The sequence below is a fragment of the Chinchilla lanigera genome, unplaced genomic scaffold (assembly GCF_000276665.1).
Source record: "Chinchilla lanigera isolate Chin_1 unplaced genomic scaffold, ChiLan1.0 scaffold00147, whole genome shotgun sequence".
In the NCBI taxonomy this organism is placed as follows: domain Eukaryota; kingdom Metazoa; phylum Chordata; class Mammalia; order Rodentia; family Chinchillidae; genus Chinchilla; species Chinchilla lanigera.
This window is the reverse complement of record NW_004955548.1, coordinates 775,466-800,506: the sequence shown is the minus strand read 5'-3', so window position 1 is coordinate 800,506 and position 25,041 is coordinate 775,466. Positions and strand designations below refer to the sequence as shown.

General features: G+C 42.3%; 1 protein-coding gene across 2 annotated transcripts; it reads right to left on the bottom strand.

The window, feature by feature from the left end:
- Positions 1 to 3,260: 3,260 nt before the first annotated feature.
- Positions 3,261 to 18,985, bottom strand: Plp1 (proteolipid protein 1). Of its 2 annotated transcripts, none has more exons than XM_005411997.1 (7): positions 18,839 to 18,985; positions 10,532 to 10,718; positions 9,287 to 9,548; positions 7,954 to 8,122; positions 7,410 to 7,483; positions 6,445 to 6,510; positions 3,261 to 5,326 (listed from the first exon to the last, which is right to left on the bottom strand). In XM_005411997.1, the coding sequence occupies exons 1-7, from the start codon at positions 18,840 to 18,842 to the stop codon at positions 5,255 to 5,257; spliced, it is 834 nt and encodes a 277-aa protein (XP_005412054.1). In that variant the 5' UTR covers positions 18,843 to 18,985; the 3' UTR covers positions 3,261 to 5,254. The 2 variants fall into 2 exon arrangements, with proteins under 2 accessions (XP_005412054.1, XP_005412055.2); XM_005411998.2 differs by having other exon boundaries at positions 9,392 to 9,548.
- Positions 18,986 to 25,041: the final 6,056 nt, after the last annotated feature.

Here is a 25,041-nt window from a genome sequence, read left to right as displayed (position 1 = left end):
GGGCATAGTGAGATCCTGTCTAAAAAAGAAAAAAAAGAAAATCAGAGCATGATATACGCATGTAGGGAAATATCAAAGTAAAGCCTATTAGTTTGTATAATTAATATGCACCAATACTGATAATAATAATAATACAACAGTTATTGTCCAAAAACATCTATGTCATGAAGTATGGCTAAAAACTGTTAAGCTGAAAAGTATTTTTAAATTGTTTTAAACCACTTCAGCTATTAGAAACAAACCAACAACATGCACACAAATTCAGTAAACATAAACAATCTAACTTTGAGAAATATAATTTACTTATGTCCTTCTACATAAATTAGCTCCCAACTATATCCTTAAGTACTTGGTCTATGGAATTTTTATATTATTTATGAAGAAGTTGGAAACATCTACCAAAAATGACAAATTTGTTTTTAAAAATATTGATATGTAGGCTTTCTCTCTAGTCATAATTAGCTAAGCTATTTGTTTAGTGAGATCATTTGTAGATTACAATAATATGTCACCAGCGTATAGGAAAATTCTTATGTTTACATTCGCATTTTTTGTTAATGTGAATGAGACCTACATTTCCCTTCATTTATACCAGTTGCTGGTATACATCTCAATTTATCACCTATTAGAATTAAAAGCATCTATGGACTTTAAGCTATCAGCTGTTTGGTTTGGTTTCAGTATTGCAACTCTCAGAATCTGCTTTGTGTTTTCTTCCTTTTGATCTTTGAAAGATAGAGTTTAACACAGTATACACAGTAGGATGAAGCCAGGTCCTTTGAAACCCAGAGGTGGGTTAATTGTCAAGTTGGTAAGCAAATCAGTCCAAGGCTATTAAACATTTTCAACCCTGAATATCATAGATTGGCAGGCCTCTTTCTCTAGATGCACATTTGGGTGTCTATATCTTCTTTCATGTAACATTTGTTTCTTTTGGAACTGCACAAATTTCTCTCTGATTCTTTTTTTTCCAAAGGTTCGACAGTCTCATTTTCCCCCATGCTTCCTATCTCCCTTCTAGCCCTTCCTTTGTTTAACTGAGCTCCATGATCACTGAGGCTGTATCTCTTTACTTCACTGCTGTTTTAGAAAGATCTAGCATATTTTGGCACAGAAAACCTATTAAATCCGTATTTGTTAAGTTTTTAAATGTTAAGTTTGGATTTCCTTTGTTTCATAGTGCACAAATTATTTTATTTTATATTTTATCCTATTTTTTCTTTGGAATAAAGTAGAACAATTCAGAAGTACTGGGATATGAGCACATAAACATTAACATTTGTGAGACAATAAAAATAAAAATACAGCTGCTTGCTTCAACACAAGTGAGTGAACAATAAAAATTTTCCCAAGTTATAAATATTGGTTTAAATTCTTTACCACTTACTAGAGTAAAAAAAGGCCAAGTATTGATTTGTAGATATAAGAATGATTATGACTTCATATTCATCAAGCTGTCAGTGTGAAAATACGCACACACTAAGTGTATTCACAGTAAGGAAGTAGAAAGAGAAAAGGACCTTGTGTCTTGCATTGCCCTTCCTTTACTTCTCAGATTTAGCCTTGATGGAGAGAGAACAGGCAGACTGAATGGCTTGTGTTTATTTAAATCCTAATCCATGTGCCCTCTGACTCTTCAAATGACTGAGTGGGTGGAAGCAAGCACAGGCATTGTGCCAGTCTGTGCATAAATGCTGTCACATGTAAGGCAAGAGGCAGGATGACATAGAACAAGTCACAAGCTTTCAAGACTCTAAATTGAAGTTTTGTTTTTAGCAGGGCCCTAGAAAAAAAAAAGTCGTGACCCATAAAGTCATGACCCTTATCCACCACCTCTCCTACATACTGAGGACAGAAATCAGGTGTCCATTGCAGTCAGTCAGTCAGATTGCTTTTTGCATCTCCCCTGCCTCCACTCTAGTCCGCTCTGGGAGGCTTCCGTGTTGTGACTGATGGTAAAAGAGATCCTTACGTCCAGGATCATGCCCCCGTCACTGAATTACCCACACAGCTCCCAAACTCGAACCTCCCAGGGGTTAGCACGAAGCTTAGTAAGTGTTCAAAAAATGTATACAGAATGACTGAATGCTGCTTTGGACAAAGCTGCAGCTTCCACACACAGCATACTTGCACTCAGTACTGACCCTGCAGATAGGAAAAGCCATATAACTGACGCTGTAAGAAAATGTTTCTTGTTTATACTGCTGCATCTTGATCTTTGGCTGATCTAAGCACAAAGAGGGCTCTTTCAGTTCAGAGAAAGGAGGTTTATAGTGTGTGGGAGAGCTAGGAATAATGGACTCAATTGATAGACTGGAGATGCTGTCAGTTTCTGAGAGCTTGGAAACTCCGTCTATAGATCCGTCCCAGAGGGCAGAGGCAAATAAGGGCAGATGGAAAACACAGCTTTCTTGGGTACTGGTTTTCGGCTCCTCCAAGGCAAAAATACATTCACTCTGTAGCACCCTGAATCAATTTTCCACAATATGATGCTGTGCCCTTGTTTACCAGTGCCTAAAAATAAGTCTTTGTCACTCATATTTTTATTCTTTTTTGTCTTAAAGCCATTCGGCCAGATTCATTTGCAGAATATTAATTGTGGCAAAGAAGAAATCAGAGGACTGCATTGAAAGTACCTTCAAATGGATCTCCTAATGATGACTGACTTGTCACCTCCAGCTAAAGTCTCCCATCATGCTCCTTGCCAATTGCAACTGTGGGACAATAAATACACAGCTAATTTAGAATTAGCTTTTCTTTTTAGGCGGGGCATCAGAGACTGACAAATTCTAACCTAGGGCTGTGACAGCACTTTAAGGACTAGTGCGGCAAGCCCTGCAGGGCAGTAAGTTTCACTAATTTATTTTAGTATTGCCTTGCCGTAGCCTGTTTATATTTACATTGCCCCTGGCATATCTGTTCTTCTACAAACATTACATTTTTAAACCTCTAAGCTGGATGTGGTGATGTGTGACTCTAGTCTCAGGTGCTCTAGAAGCTGAGTGAGGAGGGTGGCTTGAACGAAGAGGTTTGAAGTCAGCGTGTGAAATACACCAAAACCCCATCTCAAAACAAAACAACTGCAAACCTTTCATCTAGCAGTTTCCAGATAAAGTTCAGTATTAGTCATGTATGAAGTACCAAGGTAGTACAGTTCTTCAGTTCTGTCGTGAGGTTGGAATAATTCAAAGGACACAATGTTTGATTGATAACATTCTTAACTTTATTTTCTTTAATTTTATAAAATACATTTTGTAAGATAAGTTTCTAAAAGTTTATTCTTTATGTGTGTTAAAATTGAAATTCTATATCGGAAATAAAGGAAACACTTTCAGTTGATTAAATTTCTTTGTGTGTGTACATGTGTATATGTATTCATGTGAGGTTTTCAGAAAAGGGTTGGTTATTTGTTATGTTATTAAATCAAAACAAAACACAAAATATGTATTACTTCACTTTCCTTGATCTTGATTGGTTTCTTATAGAGCCTTTTTCCTCTCCTCCCTTTATGTAGCCTGGAAGCTCATCTTGTATTCTGGTCTAAAAATAAATATCAAGCTTCTTTTTGTAAAGATACTACGTCTCCTAAACATTGCTAAAACCTAAACCGCTTTAGGGGAAAAGAAAACATAATTCTTTAAAACCAAAGAACTGCTATAAAATTCTTGCCTTCAGTAAGAATCAGTGTGATATATATATTTGTTTAACCCAAAGTTAACAAAAACAGAAAAAGACTGAAATCCAGAAGCTGTTCAGGTTTCAAACTCTTCTGTCCTTTTTCATGGAAGTTTGCCAACTGAATAGCTGACAGCTGGTGCATTCCGTTATGCAATCTACGCCAGGAAAAAATAACCTCTATGGTAAATCAAACTCTTAACATGCCAAGATAACATCACTAAGCAAAATAATCTCTGATTAGCTGGAAAAAATGATCAAACAGGTTATTCAAATTAAGGATCAAATTCACCGAATCTGTTTCTACAAAGGGCAGAATACTTGTAGAAAATTCCAATAGTTTCACGGAACTAGCCTATTTTATTTTATTTTTTACTAGCCAATTTTAAATATCATTTCTGATGTTGACTGTTCAGCTGTCCTTTTTTAAAAGAAGAAATATAATCAAAGACTCATTCTCCAGACCTTTCTGATACAACCCCAAACAAGTGATAAGCAAATTGTAAAATGTGAAATGTGCATCGTTCTGAAACAAGTCAAGATCTTCAAATCACTTACTATGACTGAACGGGTAAAACCCTATGAAAAGAGCACCATTGTGAAGATATGACAGAGGCCAGAGCACACAATAATTGAACAGAAGAAAAGACGTGCTATCCAAAGAGTTATCTATCCTGTGTCTACCAGAGGGCCATCCTGAGCTACGCCACTAGCCGCCAGTAACTGTTGCTCTTTAGGCCTGTCTTCTTTTTTTCTGAGTAAGCTAGTTTCCTTCTATTCTCAGCTCCTTGGAAACCACAGGGTTGCCATGGTAGCAGTTATTAAGTAGAAGGGAGTGAAAAGATGCTGACAACACCCTGTTTCTCTTCCTAACTAGGTATAAGGCCAGATGCCCCCTTAGTCTACACAGACACTAATGCTTCCTTATACAATAAGTAAGATTGGCTGAGTTAGGGCTTAAATAGTCCATCACCACTGGGGTCAGAGCTCTCTTTCTGAGGGTGAAAGATCCTTGCTTTGACCTCCCTTCCCCCAGCTGCATAGGCAGATTTGGGCAAATGTTCTTATTATTTTGATGGTATTTTCCCTTCTATCTGTAGTGCTAATAGGGAGACAGGAATGAGTTCTCTGTTTTGTACGCCAAGGAGAATATATTTGGCCCCTCTAGATGGCAAGGGACCAAAGACATTCCTTCTCTCTACCTGAACATCTTTCTTTCCATTTTGTTTCCATCCGTGGAAGAGGCCTTTGAGAAGGAAGTACTTCTAAGTCCTCAGGAGATGCTTAGAAATTGAATTAGAGCTTCCATTTCTTTGTAACTTGCAGTTGGGGAGTCACCTCACACATTTCCCATTTCTCACAGGAACCAGCTGTGAAGCAAAATGACTAAAAGAGGTACATAAGAGGGAGAGTCCACACAGAGGAATTAATCACTGCAAGACTCTCCTATCCTGTTACACTCATCAAGTAAGAAGAGGACCAGTCAGCAGCAAAGGCAGAGTTAAGACGGGAGACGCAGTGTTGTAGGCTATACGGTTAGAGCCTCGCTATTAGGGAAAAGGGGGATTTCTACTGGAGATCAGAACTTGGTGCCTCGGCCCATGAGTTTAAGAACGGCGAAGTTGTAAGTGGCAGCGATCATAAAGGTGAGCTGTAGGGAACAGAAGAGAGAATATGAGTAACAGTAGAAAAGGAAGCTCTCCTTCCTCAAATCCTGTTGGGAATTCAGAGGGTAGAAATAAAAGCATAACTAAATAAAGGAGGAAATTCTCCTTTGGGAAAAAATGCAACACCTCCCAGGCTTTCTGTCCATACACTTGAGTCGAAATCCTCTTTGAGGTATTTCCTTCCAATGGCCCAGGCCTAAAGAACTGAATCAATAAAGGTTTATGCCACACCTATGCTCAGTCTAGCACCTGGATTTCCTCAGGGAAGTGAACAGCACAAAGGTACTGTCACATTCACATGTCTGAGTGACTTGTAGCCATGGGGTGCTTGCTGTAGACACACAACCATAGGATGGAGCACAGACTTCCTTTGCTTAATGCATCAATTTATTTTATAAAGTGAAAAATCAGCTAACTTTATACAAAAGCCTCAGAAGTAGGGGAGAAAATTCTCTGAACTCATCCTTGTCCATTCACTGCTTATCCAACGATTTCAGGTAAATTGCTGCACTGTTTAGTGCCCGAGGTTTTTAATCTCCACAGTGAACACACCTCTTTGACACTGCACCACATCATCAGTTAAACCCAGAACACAGAATTGCATTATAATCATAACAGTTCCAATAATGGAGGTCTTTCCAATATTTCCATGACAGTATCTAAATCCATTGGAGATCACCCAAGATGGACTAATATTTATAGTATATAGAATGCTAGACGATAGCCAATCATGTTTAGTAATGTTTCAGTATTCATGTAACTGACTGGCCAGGCTATGTTGAGAATCAACCGTAATCTGTGACTACAAAGCATTTAGCAATATTACGTGATGTGTCAAAATCCTATGTCATCACTCATTGCTACGAATATCTTAATTCCCTTTTCCTGACATCATTTTTGCTGTTCCTCTCTAATTGCTGAAATCTTTCTACCTAGCAAACACAAATCGGAAGTGTATAACCCTACCCCTTCCTCTATCTTCCTTGTAGTTTCTCTTCAGCATTTCAAGCTTGGAAAGAGTCAGTCTTCTTGCCTTTCAGCATAGCTGTACCTAACCGATCCCAGAACTCTCTATTTGCTGAGATCATTCAAAGACACTCACCAGGGAAACCAGTGTGGCCGCAGCCCCCACAAACGCAGCAATAAACAGGTGGAAGGTCATTTGGAACTGCAGGAAAATGTGAGAAGGAAAACTATTTCTTACCACAGCAAAAACAAAAAAATATGATCTACTATAAATGTGAATGCAGCTTTCTGTACACACTGATATTTTTGTGTGTTAATTACACATCTCTAGGGCTGGGGATTTAGCTCAGCGGCACAGCGCCTGTCTGGCAAGCGCAAGGTCGTGAGTTCAATTCCCGGTATCGGAAAAAAAAAAAATTACACATCTCTAAATGTTTGCCTGTATGTGTAGACTTCCAGTTCTTCAGTGTAAAATACACTCCCTGCCGCACTGCACCCAGAACACAGACAACTCATACAATCGTGCAATGCTGCCAAGTAATCAACTCTTTCCCTACAGCTGTGTCCAGGGTCTCAAAGTTTAAATTCAACACTTTGCTTTCAAAGAAGTTCTTCAGTACCTTTCTCCCCAGGATTTACTCTTATTTCCTTGTCTCATTTGTGTATATCTGTTTTCAATAAAGTGTTTTCCTTTTTCAAATGTACTTCTTTGACCTCTCATTAGAGATTAACTAGTTCCAAATTGAAGGAGTTTTATAGAACTGATGTGTGTCTCTGTGCATAGCCCATTTTCTTGATATGGTTTGTAACTAAAAGGTGAAAATTTTCATTTGGGGAATTTCACAATTAAACTCTATCTCTGCTTAAAGCTACACATTTTTCTTTAAGGGAAATGTTCTGGAATAGTTTTTCTATGCTGCTCAAGGGAAAATGAGTGTTTTTAGCCATCCATGCTCATTGACTCAGGCATACTTAGCCAATATTCCCTAGAACAGTAATCTTCTAATTCAAAATACACCAAAGAGAAAGATTAAAGCCCACAGGTAGAAATTTCTACGCTATAGTTATTTCATTGCAGAATAACCCAAATGGCCCACTCACCTCAGCTGTTTTGCAGATCGACAGGAGGTTGGAGCCGCAAACCTTGCCAGGGAAAGCATTCCACGGAAGAACACCTAAGTAAGATGTAAACAGCAACCATGGTAAGCTTCATGGAGTTAGCGGGCCACACGGAGACACCCCACCCCAAGTCCTTTCTCCTCTAATTATTCTGGCTGTAAAGTTGGATACTGCCAACAATCAGGATCCTATTTTCCAAAGTTTTATGTAAAAAACACAAAGGTGCTCTCTAATAGTTGAAAGTCTTGTGGTTTTTATTGAAATATGTTGCTTTAGGGCTGAAAATAGCAGTTAACCAGATTAGGACAGCAGGAACGGCCGAGAAAACCCGCACCACTTCCAAGGTCCCTTCCCAGGGAAGAAAGTGCTCCTGTTTCAGTGGGAAGGAATTAACAAACTGTAATGCAGGCACTCATTATCTTGCATTTTGCCCATTACCACCACCCTCCTTACACTAAGAAAAGAAATAAATATATGTTGCTTCCGTGGCTGGTAGGGGAGCTAAGGCACCAGTACCCTAACTCACCATACATTCTGGCATCAGCGCAGAGACTGCCTATACTGGCAGAGGTCTTGCTGGGGAAGGCAATAGATTGGCAGGTAGTCCACGTATTGAAGTAAATGTACACAGGCACAGCAGAACAGGCAAACACCAGGAGCCACACAATGGTCAGGGCATAGGTGATGCCCACGAACTAGAACAATTGACACGGAGTAGTTAGAAATCAGCATCAGGCTGCAGATGTTGAAACACAAACTGGGAGATCCTGGAATGGTCTGTGCCAATGAAACCACACTCCAGGGATCTCCCCCAAATGAAATTAGCGAGCAGGACGCCTCTGCCAAGTGTTACTGGCAGCATTTACTAGAGAACTGGCCCCAAGTGTGACGGAAGGAAGGGAAAATAGGGAAGGGGTTGGAGTGAGGAGGACCCCTGGGTTAGAGAGGCTTCAGGGGAGTTTTTTGGCAAATAAGGTGTAAAGAAACCAAAACAGATCTGGAAAGAAAGTCGTGCCATTTTGTGCCTTCGGCTGAGCTTAGAAAATGTTCCTGCTTTCAGGATTTTGGTTCCCTGGTCACTGAATAAAGCCAATAAGATATTTACATTTCAAATACAAAAACCTTTCCAAGCAAACTGCTGGCCATAAAAAAGAAATCACCACAACCCACACATGCTCAGCTCCCAAAAGGCCTTTCTTTTCTATTTTTCTTTTTGTGGTGCTGGGGATTGAACCCAGGACCTTTACATGCTAGACAAATTTTGCTCTATCACTGAACCAAATCCCCAGCCCAGCCCACAAAAGATCTTTAGAGACTGAAAACTAATGTATGTTTTCCCAGAAGCATAGATCACTTTCATGAAGAGACAAATCATTAAATATGTAGATTTACTGTAATTCCCTCTGGGACCTCCAACAATGTAAGATCCCAAAATATTGTGCATTCTACCTTGGCGTTAGTTAATTTCTATGATACACCCTTCCTCTGAGAGGTAAGACTCAATCCCATGAGCAGCATTTTAGACTCATGCAGTCAGACCACTCTTGTGGGCCCTCCTAGGAAGGGAGTAAATGGATACCAACAGATGGCTTAGAAATGGTCTGATTATTCAAAAGCATCCCAGAAACTCATGCTTTTCATTTTGATATAAAATTTGCTAGGGAACCTTTAAAAGGTGAGGCTAAGCCAGCCAGGCACCACGTTCTTCCTGACCATCTCATTTGGCTGTAGCCATCGCTTCCTCACTCAAAAGCCAGGCCCCTGGAGAGGACCCAGCCTTGGGTGGGGATGAGACCACAGATTTATGCCCAGTTGTCCCCCACCCCTTGTTATTGCCACAAAATCCTGAGGATGATCACCTTGTCGGGATGTCCTAGCCATTTTCCCAAACAATGACACACCCGCTCCAAAGAATGAGCTTGATGTTGGCCTCTGGAACCCCTCCCCTTCTGGCCCCCTGTTACCGTTGCGCTCAGGCCCTTGCCGCAGATGGTGGTCTTGTAGTCGCCAAAGATCTGCCTGACTGCACCGGTGGTGTAGAAGCCCTCAGCCAGCAGGAGGGCCCCATAAAGGAAGAAGAAAGAGGCAGTTCCATAGATGACATACTGGAAAGCATGGATCCTGCATTAACAGATGGAAGAGAGCAATCGTGTGAACTGAGAACCTAGCTCTTTTCTCACGTAAGTGAGATCTATCTATCTATCTATCTATCTATCTATCTATCTACCTATCTTCCTATCTATGTATCTATCTATCTATGTATCTATCTATGTATCTATCAACTATCTTCCATCTATCTTCCTATCTATCTACCTATCTATCATCTATCATCTACCTTTCCTATCTACCTACCTATGTATCTATCTATCATCTATCTATGTATCTATTTATCTATCTGTCATCTATCTAAGCTGCACCTTGACAATGTTAAAGCATCTTTAGAAGAATCACTAGGATTCTCCCCTATGCTTTCACTTTATCTTTACTGAAGTCAGTGAATACAGGTAGCCAAGCAGCCAGGAGCACAGGCTTCTGCCCCCACCTGTTGCCTAACCTACAAGCTAAAGAACCAGGAGGGCCCTCTTTTCTTTTGCTTGACCCTTCAGAGATGCTACCTCATAGAAGAGAGGAGCTACACAGAAAGGGAGAGAGCTGAAAGGTCAGCAGTCTAACTTGCTCTATGAGCAGGAGTTCAGCACTAAGCCTGAGCAGACGTACACAGTGTGTCAAACCAAGAGAATGAAGCCTATTCTTTGGAGTCATTGCGCCTCCCCTCCGTTCTCCATACCTAACACTGTAGGGGCAAGTCAAGCAACACTGGCTGTACCCACCAGAAGCTAGAACATGCATGAGAAAACAAGGATAAGGCGGGGGGGCGGCTGGCAGACAGAAAGACCACCCCATTCTGAATCTGGCACTCTTTCTCCCTGCATTTTGGAATTCAGGTGTGGCACAGATGGGGTCTCCACACAGAAGGAAAACCCAGGAATCCTGTCTGACTCTACCCCGACCCCCTACTAGTTCACAGAGGTACTGAGGAATTCCGTATCTCAAAGATGAAGCGGAGAAAACAGATGAGTCTGTGTGAGATGACAGGTACTTACACATTGATGAGATATTCATAGTCCTGGTAGTTTTTGGAGAAATAGGTCTCAATTAGTTTTTCTGTGCCAGTGAGTGCTTCATGTCCACAACCACAGAACAGTGCCACTCCAAAGAAACACAATCCAGTGGCCACCAGGGAAGCAAAGGGGGCCCCTACCAGACATCTTGCACAGCACTCTAACAAACCTGGGAAGGAAGAGAGGGAACAGTGAGGCACACACATGGGGTAACTCATCTACGCAATACCTCTGTGCCACACGGGGTGGCCCTGTGTTGCCAAGCCCTGAGAAATCGGTCACCCTGAAGTCCAACAGCAGGAGAATCTAGAGGTTTGGGTTTGGAGCATGTGACATTGACCCAGAATCCTCATGTTGTTCCATTCTTTAAAAGAAATCCTTGCTCTTCATTCCCAATACTATGGTTATTTTTAAAAATAATTCAGTAACTCAAGTAGTAAACCAGAGAGATTATGGAATCAGTCCCTCTTTTCATATTGTTGCAGTCTTTCTGTTTGCTTGTTTTAGTCATCCATCAACTATTTATGGGCTATTTACCATGTGCCCGACATTGTGCTGGATTTTAATATGGGTGCTGAAGACAAAAAGATGTAGATTCAGTCAGATGGAAGTTTTCAGATCACTGAGGAAGAATTAACTAGGTAGACCTAATATTTTCAACTAACAATTCCAGCCAGTGAGGTAAATGATTACCAAGGGTAAATGCACTTGTAGTTCCAGAATAGATGAGTGCAAGCCAGAAATGTTGATATTATCAGACATAATTTGAGCCTAGAGAGCATTCCAGGTGGAGGAAACACTGGATATTTCATGCTCCTGGATATCCTGAATGCTGGGTATATTTGTTGCAAGGAATGCTCAGTTCTCAGTCTGGATATGTGGAGAGCAGTGCAAAGAGAAAGGCTCTTCTCAATTGTCTATCGTGTCCCATGGCAAGCCAAGAAATGATAATCGGAAGATTGCTATTATTCACAGTAATAAAAATGCAGGCTTAATGATTTTTCGTCACTTGGAATGATTGTCTTACCCTCTGTATGGTAGCATGGCCAATGCCCTCATCCTTGGTCCCAAACTAAGATTTTGTCAGTACAGCCACAACGAGACCTTAAACAAAGTCAACCAAGCAAAAAATGTCTTTCTGGTACAAGGAAAACACACCAGGGCCTGGGGACATCCGGGTTTTATAGTGCTAAAAATCCCTGAGGTCCCCACACCTGGTACCCCTGCCCAGTGCCAATGTTTCTGAGAAACAAGAAGGCGTACAAAAATTCATAGGCTCTAGAAGCAGCTGTGTCACAAGGACTAGCCCCATTTTTTAAGGTGCCCTGTGCGATGAAGCTTATCAAATGCCAAGTCAAAGACTCAATAGATGGGTAAATGGGTGCCTCCCTCTGGCCTCAGAACCCTAAATGGGGAAAAAAAACCCATTAATCTCTTCAGACAAAAATTTTAAATTAATATATATATTTGTACATATACATATATCAATGTATACAAACAATATAAAGTGCATGTGTGTACATGTATATAATATATACTTATATATGCACATGTGTATAAATTACATATATACCTGATTGTGTGTGTCATGTAGTATGCATACACACAAGTAACCAGCACATGTGCTGGCAAGGTGTGATGTTTGGATAAACATGTTGTGGTTCCTTATAGAAAGAAAATAAATTGTATTAACTGATTTGGGTTTTTATATCTAAGCATTTCTCCAAACTAACTTTACTTATTTATAACAGCGTGCCAAGAGACATGGGAGTCCTTTTTCTTAGCCCTTAATTCTACCACAGTTTCTTTTTAGTCTTGAGTGCTTGAATACACAGAGATTTGCATGGCTGAATAGCATCAATATGAACAGATTTTCAAGGACCAAATTGTCTCGATCACTTGTCTCTGGTCTTAAAGGCACAAAATAAGGGAGTCCTATTACCCATCATTCCCTGAAATTGCAGCCCTTCCCTGCACTTCAAAAAGCCTCTTCGTCAAAGATCCTTGTAAAAAAAAAAAAAAAAAAAAAAAAAAAAAAAAAAAAAAAGATCCTTGTATACGTCACACCAGAGAGGAAGCTTAGAAGTTCAAGCCAAGCAAAGCATGTAGCAAACATCTGTAACAAAATTGTGCTCCTTTCCTTTTCCATGAACTAAATTGAAATACTACTGCCAGAGAACTTGGCCTCCATGAGAAACAATCGATTTGTAGTTGTGCCACTGTGAGTGGAGGCTGAGATTACTCAGCATGAACTTCCCAAAAGTGCTTAGTAAGAGCGCCTCATCGCTGCTGCCCTGTGGTGTATGCATGCACATATGTTTTATATACATACATGTGTTCATATATGCAAAACACACACACATGTACCAGAGAGAAAAACAGAACAACTGAAATTGATCACTGTTCTGAGGATAGATTGTAGAAACTGACCTTCTTCTTTGTCAAGATACTAGATGCACCGTGTCAATCAATTAAAGGGGCTCAGAAGTGAACAGTACTGCTGTTTGCCTTCTCTGGTCTGCCAATGTCTTCACACCCTTGAACTCTTACACTGTTCTAGGAAAGAAGCTTTCTGTAGTTTGAGGGTGGGGGGAGAGAAGGTCAGTGATCCTGCTTTTCCCTCTCTCATCAGCACAGGGTCAGAGTTTGGACAGAGCCCTCTATAGCTCCCTTAGACAAAGAAGCCTTGTTTTTCTCTGGAGATCTCAGGAGCCTCATTGGTATTCTGCAGGGGCCTTCAGGCCTGGGGGTGGGGAGGGGGTCAGACCCAGGGAACAATGACAGGACTGTTTCTTTAGCTCAGGGTAAGGAGAGCCACCCACCCAAGCAAGTGGCCATCCTGGGCCCACTCAAGCTCACCCCAGCCTTTTCACCCAGGGAAGGGCTAAACGGCGGTGCAGGTGTGATCGGGGATAGAGAAACTAGAACTCTTGCTAGCCAAATGGAGAATTCCACTGCGGGTTTTAGCTGATGCACCCTCTATATAATACATGAAGGATGATTTTTCCTCTCATCGTGCTAAGATAGCCTGTCTTAAAGATGAGAGGAAAAACCATCCTTTAGTGTATTTGATCCCTTGATCATTGTCCAAGTAACCAAAAGGCAGGGCTGGGGGTTTAGCTCAGCGGCAAAGCGCCTGCCTGGCAAGCGCAAGGTCGTGAGTTCGGTTCCTGGTACCGGAGGGGGAAAAAAAAAAAAAAAAACCCAAAAGGTATCATAAGTAGTGTTTTTACTGGGTGACAAGCTTTCAGAGGGACTCTGAATCACTTGATGCCTTAATTATTTACATCCATGTTTCTCTATTTTCTTAGCAATCAGATAACTTAGCACCCATTTTTCTGTTCCACTGGTGCTCAAAGCAAGAGACAAGAAGGGCATAGTTTTCAATGCATCTCTAATGCGGAGTCTGAAATAAATGGTCTTAGGTAAGTCTACCACTATTGAGCCATAAACAATTTAACAGTACCTGCATAAGCATCAAATGTCCATCTCTTCACACTTCAGGTTAAATATTTATTGGGAGGGCATTTAATTTGGCAAAAATGGAGAATCTCAGTCAGTCCAACAAAATACCAAATTTTGAATTTCATTTGGGAAAATCTTGTTACATGTAAGACATTATCTTTTCAGAAAAGTATTTGATAACTGAAGCATTCTGAGAAAGATCTATTGGGTTTGCTCTGATTTTTCACAGCCAAACAAATGAACTTGGTTATGTGTAAATAATACCCTAAAACCACAGCCTGTCCATTTCAAAACTCCTCATAATTAAAAGGATCTGAGCTGGATTTAGGAAGCTTGTGAGAAATCAGGAGAAGTTCTTTGCTGTCTCGAAAGACATTCTCATACTTTCAGGCTTTCAGAGCCCATGACGTATAGAGAGGGCATAAAAGAACTATACACTAATAATATTACTCAGTGAACTCAATTGGATTAAACTGCCTGACCCTTCTCCACTGTTTTCCTTTCATTTCTATTTATGTGGATTCAGGACAAGCATTAAACACATTAGCAGTGACCTAGAGACAATGAAAAACAGAAGGGGATTAGGAGGCCCAATAGCTTTCTACAGAGAACTCACGATTTTATTTGGGAGAACAAAATTATACCTATAACCAAAAACAAAGTTATCTAGAAGTATGTGTTAAAACAGATATAACCAAGTCCTGCAGACAAAAGTAAGCAAAAGAATGAATCAGTTCTGAGTTGACTACAGTTATCTGCAAACTCTGCAAACAAATCTAATTAATCCATAACAGAACTTCAAGTCTTTCTCACCAATGTTCTCTGATAGAGAGAAACCCAATCACCGTGACTCAGTCCAGGTCTATCGTAGTGATTGTGTTGATCGTGATGCTGTCTCTTTAAGCAGAAGCCAAGAACTACCAAGCCCTCCCTCCTTTCCCATGCCCTGGGCACGCCTCAAGGACTAGCTCCTAGATGGAAATTCAGTGTGAATTTGGGAACTTATCAAAGGGAGGAAAGGAAGGGTTTTCATCGAAAGGAATGGTAGAAAGAGACCAATTGTACCCTGCACAATTCCCAGCTTGTCCCTTGAATCCAGCTGACAAAGGGAGAGATAGAAGAACCCTGCACAATAGAGCTAAACAACAGGCAGGCTCATTGAGTGAGAAACTGGCCCCATCTCCCTAAGTCTCGAATCTGCACTACAGTCTTACCCGCCTCCCAGAACCCACCCCTTCACCTCACCCCATGAACAGAGGCCTCCTTGATCAGGGCATGTAGCAGTTGACAGGGCCAAGATACTAGAGCAGCCGTGACTGGCACTAGGGATGGATGGGGATCAGTGAGTGGGTTCTAGGAGTGAAACAACAACTATCAGGAGGTACCAGAGACAAAGACTTTTGCTTCTAGCCTGATTCTGGTCAGACAAAGCCCTGCCTATAATCTTGTCTTTCCTACATGATATCAGTACCACATTCAGGTGCTGGAAAGGAGTCCTGCAGCCACTGGGGTCTGGGAATCCAAGCCTGCTGGATAGTCAAATCGTGTGTGCAAGGTTCAATTAAAAGAAGTTCCAATCTCCTTTTTAGGAAAGGAGTGTTATCATGGTAACAGCATTCTGGACCATCTTGTGTCCTGTATTCCTTTATAGGCGCGCGCGTGCGCGCGCACACACACACACACACACACACACACACACACACACACACATGCCAATTTCTGTGCAAACATTAGGATGCTGGAGTACAAGCTTGACTGTGAAAGCTATCCCGGGCACACTGGCTCCACTTTGACCATTTATGGGGAGACGAAAGACAGGTACCTGGCACTAGTGACAATAGTAGCTGTACCTCATTCCTTAGGCAGTCTCCCACCAGTTTCTCTTCTCTCCTTGGTTGATCTGGGGGAAGCTGATCTGAGGGAAGTTGTTTTCTTCCTTAAGACTATTTTGAAATAGCCAAAGAGATTAATCAGTCAGTACTTGGTGAGGTTTTGATGTAAGTTTGGCATGTGTTGGGCCTGTGAGCAGGGCAGGAAAGGAAAACTAATTTGTTTACCTTCCTAGTTGATGTGACCGTTCCTGATCATGTCACTGCCTTGAATTTATCTTCTCTAGACATGAAATTCTGTGAAAGGAGAAGGCATGTCTATGTTGCTTTTTATGAAGTCAAAGAATTGCACTGGAGGGATGATATTTCAAGGCTTAAAGATGGTGCACAAAAAGGCAACGGTGAAAATGATGTTATTGGCCGGATTGCTACCTTAATGTGTTTGGAGACTACGTGTCCCCTCCCACTCACCTCTCAGGGTGGAGGAAGTTATTGCTCAGAGAAAGCCAAGGAACTGTCCAGCTGTTGAGTAGACTTCTCACTTTCTTGGTTCAGACCCATGGTGTAAGTCCCCTAAAGCAGGGCAAACTTTTAATCTGCCTGGCTTTTCCAGAGCTATTCAGGCTCTTCAGGGCCAAGGTGAAAAGTTGGATGAGGAAGGCTACCCTTGATCAATATCTCTAGGACAAGTAAGTGAAAATGCTGCTTTATGTGCAGTGTCTTTTTATCTCCTAGTATTCTTACCACGTTCATAGGATTCTGTCAGTCTTCAGGCATTTGGTAAAACTGAGTCTCTGCTCTGCTTCCATATTTTTTGTACAGGGTACACCCACTTACTCCAAGCGAGCCAAAACTACACTGCTTAGCAAATGGCCACTTTGCGAGGAAAGCATTACAGTCTGGTTACCATGGTAACAGTCCCAGGCTTGCAGAAGCCAATGTTTTGCTGTTCAATAATGGCCTTGTGTTACAGAGCAGACAATAATCAGCTACCACGTTTTGGCTCCTCTCTTGTTCTTTTGCTATTCCAACGAGTCATTTGGAACATCTCTCTTTCAAGGTGGGACGAAGTTTAATGAGCTATCACTTCCCTCACAAAGCTACGCGGTGGAGGTAGTGAGCTTCCTATCCCTGGAGATGATTAAGCAGTGGCAGTGCACATGTTTAATTGATGTTGTAAACGTGAATTCTGTATTGAGGGTTGGCTTAGATAACTTCTAAAGTTACATTCAACTCCAAATTAAACAGTATCACACTCTACATCAGAACTAATAGCAGTGTAGTACCTTGTTAGAGATTGCCTGTTACTGCATATGGTCCACGTAGTGCCCATTCCAGGAGCTGGGACCAAATAAATATTCTCAATGATGCCCTTATCTGTGCCAGTCTCACTCTAGAAGAAATTACGCAGTCTCTGTAGCAAGAAAAAGTTCTTGTGATCACCTTACTTGTTCTTATCTTTTCTTCAAGGGTTTCATCCCCTGAAGACGTAACATTCAACTTTCTTCTTTATAACCCTTTTTGTTTCAAATGCATAACCTACCCAATCAACTGCCCTGACATTAGATATGGAACTGAGTTCCTCAACATCCACTTCATACCTGGAGACATATAATTGGTCAAGTGATTCTTACCCAAGAACAAAAAAAATGTGCTCAAAGAAAATCCAACCACCTTGAAAGGGGTAAGAATCTTCCTCTACACACGTTACTCCATAATAGGCAGTGTTATGATTGACAATTGTTATAATGTTTTCCAATTTTCAGAGGAGTTCCACATCATCATAACTTGATCCTCAATCTTGAAAGCAGACAAAGCAGTTATTGCTCTCCTCAGTTTCTAGATGACAAAGTAGTTATTCACAGCGATCCACCAAGGCTAGACAATTCATTAAATGCAAATCTGGGACTGCAGACTTCCTGCTCTAACTCTTACTCTAGTGCTCTACACTCTTAACTATCATACCTGAATACATGTTTCAAAGAACTTTCTCAGTGATTCAGGAGGAAACAAGCTAATGGCTGATAACAACTTATAATTGAGAACCTCCCTCTCTGGACCTTGTTGTCATCTACATGGTACTACATTTGATGGTGAATATGTGGGCCAATTGAATCTTATGTCATTCAGAAAGTGTTTGAGCTGCCAGCCTTGTTTTGCCAAATGTAAGCAATTCTACATGTCTCTGTGGGCTCCTGTATGGATGAAGACCCTTGTACTCTGTAAGTCTTACTCTGTATAGATACTACCACATAACCGCAGGTCTCTCTTTGTTCACAGGAAACCTGGAAAACTTCCATTTCTCAACCAACTCAGCAAGAGTGCTAAGTTCCTATAGCCTGCTTGTCATAGCAGGGATTAAGGCTGAATCCCACGATCTTGACAAGAAATGGCCACTCATATGTGTGCATGCATACACAAACACACACAACTTCCATGTCTGTGGCCCATGGTGAAGCCACTGAAGACTTTACTTTCATTTCCTGAACCTGAGAATGCCCTGCTTTGCCATGGCCTAGCCTGAATCCTGCTTGCCCAGTTGTCCCAACTTCCTACTGATACCAAGCACGGTTCAAATTTTGTATCCAGCAAGCATTTATTTCATACATTTGAGGACTAGCTAACACTTCATTGCCTCCAGTAGAACCAAGGGTTCCAGCTGACCTAGCCATAGCTAAGGCCTTAGAATCAAAGAGAAGGTAGAAGGAAGAGAAAGGGAAGGAGGACACATAGCCACATACATCCTTCTCTGCGCTCTCTCCAAAGATCTGTGTGGCTCCACACACGCTGCTGGAATTTTTGGCATTATAGCATCACGCTCAGTACAGCAGAGAAGGAGTTAATCTAATTGAATCCTAAGGAATTAAAAAAGAAAGCAAGTACCAAAACGCAATTCATTTAAGCCACTGGAAAACCCCAAAGCCCAAATTTGGAAATTATCTTGTGAATTCCTGTGCCTGCTTGAATCTTTGATGCTAAAGTTTGTGAAACTCACCCATGTCTTTGGGACTCTGACTCCAATTGCAGCCGGCTGGCTAGTCTGCTTTGCGTCTGACTCTGTTCAGCTGGTCAGATCCTGGTCTCTCCAGTCTCCTTCTTCAGTCCTTTACTTTTTCTCTCTGAGTATCTTTGTCCTCTTCTCCTGCAATGAAAAGGGCTTTCTGATTGACAGCCAACCCCCTTAAAGGGACAGGCTTGTTTTCCTCCTCCTCTCCTCCTCCCTTTCTCCTCCCCTTGTCCCCACCTCCTTAGGGATACTCCCTTCTTTAAGGGGTCCTTCTTCTCTTTCTGCCTTTCACTGACAATTGTTTCATTTTTGTTTCTTCTTTTTCCCTAAGGCTTTTCTGGGTTTTCACTGTGCTGTAAGGACATCTAGAAATATGGATTGGGGGTAGAAGTAAAAAGAAGAGTTCCTGAAAGCCTCCAACTGATCCTTGGGTCTATTAGTGTGGGATGTGGCAGCACAAGCAGGAGAACCCATAGAAGTGGTGGCAGTGATGAAGGGGTCAGGGTCAAAAACCTACATGTTGTCTCACCGAGTTCTTCCAAATCTGTCCAACGCACCCCTTGCTCCTGGTTGCGCTTGGTCTTCTCCACCTTTCCCCTTCCCTTATTTATTAGCAAACAAACACTTCTCCTCCTCCCAGCTCTAGAAACAAAATAAAGACAAATTGGTCTTTTAGAATAATTACCTTCAAGTGCTTCTTCTTTTTACCTGAATGAGAACAAAATGCCTGTTGTTGATTCCATGATAGATCGTGACCAAGCTGTAGGATAGGATGGTGATAATTGCATAGGTAGGACAACAGAGACCCAGAGACAGGTAAGACCTCTGTAAATTCACATAACAAGCTAAAGAAAAAGCCAGAGTCAGGTATGCGGGTAATTTCCAAGGAGAACGATCAACTTTGAGACAAGTCAAGAACATGGTGTTGGAACTGGTTAGTAAGAATTTCATCCCAAGAATGTAGTGTATTTGAAGAGCTGAGGCCAGGCTGGGAAGAAGCAGAGAGTGGGTTGGAGGGAAGCAGCAGGTGGCAGTGAGGGTGAAGAGGAGAAAGGAAATATAATCCTTGCCTCAGAGAAAGAAACACTAAGAAAAAATGGACAAGCAGCAAAAAACTGGAGAATACTACATGAAATCTGCCTTACTGCTAATAGTAATTTCTAAAGAAAGTATCTGAGGTTTTTTTTTTTGTTTGTTTGTTTTTTTTCCGGTACCGGGAACCGAACTCACGACCTTGTGCTTGCCGGGCAGGCGCTGTGCCGCTGAGCTAAATCCCCAGCCCCTAAAGAAAGTATTTGAGCACCAAGTGCTAGTTGAGATTAGCCAGGGTAGGTTCTGTAAAACAGACGAATCTTGAACAGAACCTGGGTTCACTGCCAGTGTTCCCTCTCCCTTCAGAAGCCTCCGAAGGCACAGGTCTCTTGCCCTAGAGTGCAGAGTCTACCACGGAGGGCCTATAGTGAAAGTGGTTGGCGTATAATAAGAGGGATACCTGTTAGAAGATGCCAGAAAAGAAATATATGGTCTCCTGGAACCGTTCCCATGGCTTTGCCTTGGAGTAAAAGAGAAGACAAGGGAGATATGTGCAGAGCCTAGAGTCTTTCTCTGAGAGGATAGGGGCAAGATTGTGCTATACAGTTTTTACTTTGGACCGTGTGGCCTTGAACATCATTCTGCCTTAGGCTCTGCCATTAGGAAATAGGTGAGTTTTTACGGCTGCCCCTGGGGAGTCATTGGAGTCTAGAGTTCTATAGTGTCTGAAGCTTCAGAGTCCTAGAACTCTAGATTCTTTGCTGTCATACTGGGCCCGACATGAAAGGATCCCTATGACACTGGCCCTTGCAGAATGGTATAGCAGAAGTTTCCAAAACAGACCAAACTAATGTCATAGGATCCATGGGGCAAAGAGTCTTGGGGCTCCTACCCTCCCAACCACTGCTCCCTAGCCATAGGCTGCCTGCCGTGGAAGTGCAGTTGTAGGACTGTGCCATCCATACACTTCTGAAGGGTCCTTGCCAGAGCGGCCCTGGACAAGAGCGATAATGAAAGCAAGAAGTTAGATGTGTGCGCTCAGTTCATCAGACGGCAGAAGGGACTGAGCCCAAAGTTTGGCGGTTCCTGGGTATAGCATGGGAGAGATGATTTTTCATAGCTCAAATAGACAAGACAGTTCTGTGTGCAGGGGCGATCACTCAGGCTGTCCTCTCACAAAGCTCCCCTCTGTGTTTTTCCAGAAGCTCTGGGGATGGCTATGCTATTTGGAAGAAAATACATTTTCCCAATAGAGTCACAGATACTAATTTATCCACCACATCCCCTAATTCAAATTGCTCTTCCCCCTTTATTATCTTACTATTCATTTAATTTCCTCCCCCAGACTCCATCTCTCTGTCTCTGTTTCTCCTTCTTTCTTGTCCTCCTCCTTCCCTTCAAGTTTTTCTTCCTCTCCTCCTCCCTTTCCTCCTCCTTCTTCTTCCTTTTCCTCTCCCTGCCTCCCTCCCCCTCTCTATCCTCTGTCTCTTTCTTTTTCTCTCTTCACAACTTTGATGGAACAGATCTTCCTGTCTCCACCTTGTTTTATACCAAGGGATGGAAAAGGTACCCGTATAGGTACTGTCATGTTCACTGTCTGCAGGGTCCTAAGGATCCCAACTTCAGTGAATCCTGACACTGCCTCAGCACTCTCTGAACCCTTGTCCTGAGCCCTCCCTACAGCCCTCATAGGGTTTCTTTAAATGTCCTCAAGAGGCCTTTATATCTGTGACTCCGCTTCCATTGGTTCTTCTGGCATTGGTGCCCTTGGCAAAATATTGTCAAGTCCAGCTAGACCCGTGTAGTGCCCAAGAATTCCTGAAGAGGGCACTGCCAGCCTTCATGGAAGCAGCCTGCTTTTTACTTTGGATGTCTGTGAGAACAAAGCAGGATTGTGGAACTTGTAAACAGTTTTCTTCATGTAGTTCTGATGGTACCTCAGAGAATCTGGGCCTCTTGATTACATCTTGATTTGGATTTGCAGCTTTCTTGCAAATAACTCTAAAACCCTAGGATATTATCTTCAATTTCTGCTCAGTGTTCCTGGTACTATGGTACCAAATCCCTAAAGGCCATAAAAAAAAGTGGGATCTCTGTGCTCTGCTGCAGAGAGTAAATTCTGAAATTCAAAGAAGTCCTGTGAATTTCTTCCAGAAAACTCAATAAATACTCAAGTGCCCAATCTGCTGGTCTACTTCTCCTCATCCACTTAGAGGATGGGAAATGGAATAGAGAAGACAAAAAAGCAGTGAAATCCAGGGGTCAGCTGCTGGCTTTTGGGCTTCTATAGCTGAGGTTTTGTTTATCCTCCCAAAGATAATGTCCTCAAAGACCAAATGTGGGAAAGCAAATGGCTACTTCTTACAGCTTTTCCAGCTCTGGCATAGAAAACTAGCTCACGAGCAGGCAGGTTTCATGCCCTATGTACTTGCAGCTGGAACTTTCAATACCCAACTCTGTGCCAATTGGCTTTGTCATGCCTTTCTGGCCACCATAACTGGAGGCTGAGAGCCAGAGACATCACATTCTTGAAGCCGGTATTCCAAAGTAGTGGAAGGGGTAGTTTTTGAACTTCTGTCTCTTGAAAATTTAAGGAGCAGTGCAAGGATGGACAGGCATGACTGGGGAATTGGATGTGTATTTGTGAGGGGGAGATGCTCTTGGTTTGGAGAAAAACTTAGAAGCCAAAATAATCAGACAAAATCAGGAAAAATGGGCCCAAGGAACACCGAATAGCTACCAGCAGTATAGAGAAGCTGGCTGTCCACATAAACCACCTCTACCTCCACGATAACTGGGCTAGCTCCAGATAGGCCACATGTTTTACATGATTTCTGGCCACAGCGGAAATAAAGCTTCTATCCTTGGCTGTAAGATACTAGTCTAACTTCAGTGGAATGAATGTTATTTTTTCCCCATTTGCCCAGTAGGTACAGAAGCAGCTTTCTCAATGCCACCTAGTAGGGAAAGGAAAGAGCACTTCTAAAGAATACCTCTCTTCAGACTCTTGTGGCTTGGAAGTTTTTTTTTTTTTTTTTTTTTTTTTTGGATGATTGTTCTGTGCTCTAACAGTATTTGAATTAAGAGTCTCTGCCCTGAGCAACAATAGCCTCCAGGAGGAGGACGGAGAGGCTGCCGTGGGCCATGTCTCAAATGCTTTATATTTCTCAGGCTAAGTAAGAGACCTATGTTCAAAATCCAGGACAGAGGTAAATCCTGTGCATTCTGTAGGATCCATGAAATTCTAAAATAGTGTAGGTCAAGAGAGATTAGATGACACTAAGGACTTTCTGTTATATTTTTAAGTATGATAAAAAAAATCATACCGTTTTTAAAGGGTCATTATCAGTTAGAAACGTATAGAGAAAGTTTCATATATGGAATGTCATGATACCAACGTTAGATGAAATAGCATTGGTCAAAATGTGGTAATTGAAGTTGGTGACGGGTACATGAAATTTTATTATACTTGTTTTTTCTACTTTGTGTATGGGTGAACGTGAAGTCAGAAAAGAGGAGCTGTTAAAGATTCAGACTAACCCAGAAGAAAAAAAGAAAATTTTCCCGTGAGAAACCTTTACTATTTCTGGAAGAATGTACACAGCCAGGTGAGAGCAGCTACGCCTTGAGAAGGGGCTGGGGATTAAGAGTGGGAAGGGGACTTTTCACTCTACGCTCTTCAGTATGGTTGCAATTTGTAATTATATGCATTTCTTACCTATCGTATTGAAAATCTCAATCGAAAAGTCCTTGGCCTGGGTGAGGGACAGCAGTCTGTATCCCCTTAGGTCTGCGCCACTGATCTCAGGTGAAGCTCTCACTGTGCAGACCGGACAGCATTCATTGTCTGTGCTGGCCACTCACGATGTCAGTATCCTTTTCCTACTTATGTCTCTGAAACTCAGGCTGCCCAGAGGCCCAAGGTTTGGCTCTGAAGAAGCTCTTCTTAGGCACAGTTCCATGGGGAAGAGAAGTGGCTGCTCCTGCCCTTCTCCTTGAAAGCCAGAAAGGTCCTCAGCCCAAGAAGCCGCCGTCTGGTGGAACAGGCACAAATGCAGGGCTGCATTTATCCCAAAGAGATTGGCTCTGGTAGCTGCTCAGAACTCTTTTATTCAAAACCATTGCCTTTCCAGAGATGTGATTCCACCTTTTCCAATACCACCACCATCATAATAATATAGTTTGTTTTCCCTCTGGAAAAAAAACAAACAAACAAGCCAACCCTCTCTGCTCTAGCTACTTGGCTGGTCGAAGGTATCAGTCTGGGCTATGCCACCTCAGCTGAAAACAGGATGCTATAGAGCAGACTGACTAACCCTGAAGCTGAGGTTATCTTCCTTGGGAAACTGTGCCAGAAGCCAGAATGGAGCAAGGGAAACCTCGGTTCTCCCTTCCAAAAGCAAAACACCTAGGACAAGCACAGATGGTGTTGCTGGAGCTTACAGCAAATACCCCACACTGTGACACCTTGCTTTCCCTTCTCCCTCCCCTGCCCCAGGCAAGCCTTGGACAGGCTGGGTTCCTACTCTCCCCACAAGCACAGGCCCAAGGGACAGTCCATATCCTGGCACAGGGAGGGAAGAGACCTCCTGAATCTACACAGGATGGGGGATACCCTAGGGGTCTGGGGAAGTCCCAGGCTCCAATTATTCCTGCCCAGGGGAGTCCGGTGTTGTGGGTTCTTGCTTTGAAATCATGGAGTCATGAGGGACATTAGGTCCTATAACTGCTGCTGCCTGTAGGCTCTGGTGAGCTGCTGCCTACCCCTAACCACCACAGTAGAAAGAGGCTAATGCATCCTCTCTCTTGGCCTAGTCCTTCTACCCTGGGCCTCAGAGAAAAATCCTTTCTTTTTTGAAGCACAATTAGTCCAAAACCATAAAGTCTAAAAAGAAATTCTCTTGGAGGACCCTCCAAAGTGAATTTTACATGCTCCTTGGGTTATCCTTGAAAATCCTTCAAAATTTCTAAAGCACTGCAATTCTTTCTACAGACCGAATCCAGCAGTTCTTGGAAGGATTTCAAAGGGTACAGTGCCAGCAGCTCCCTGCAGATTTTCTTCCCTACCCACAGCAGAAACCTTCAGAAAGTGAAACAAACGCACGCTGGGACATCCACCCTACTGTAGCTCTACCACTGCAGACCAGTCACGAAAGATC

Excerpts from the sequence above, each read along its gene's own strand:
- Plp1 (XM_005411997.1), bottom strand. Across the intron at positions 7,484-7,953 it reads CGCTGATGCCAGAATGTATG|GTGTTCTTCCGTGGAATGCT; the intron begins GTGAGTTAGGGT and ends CATCTTACTTAG. Across the intron at positions 6,511-7,409 it reads CGATCTGCAAAACAGCTGAG|TTCCAAATGACCTTCCACCT; the intron begins GTGAGTGGGCCA and ends ATTTTCCTGCAG.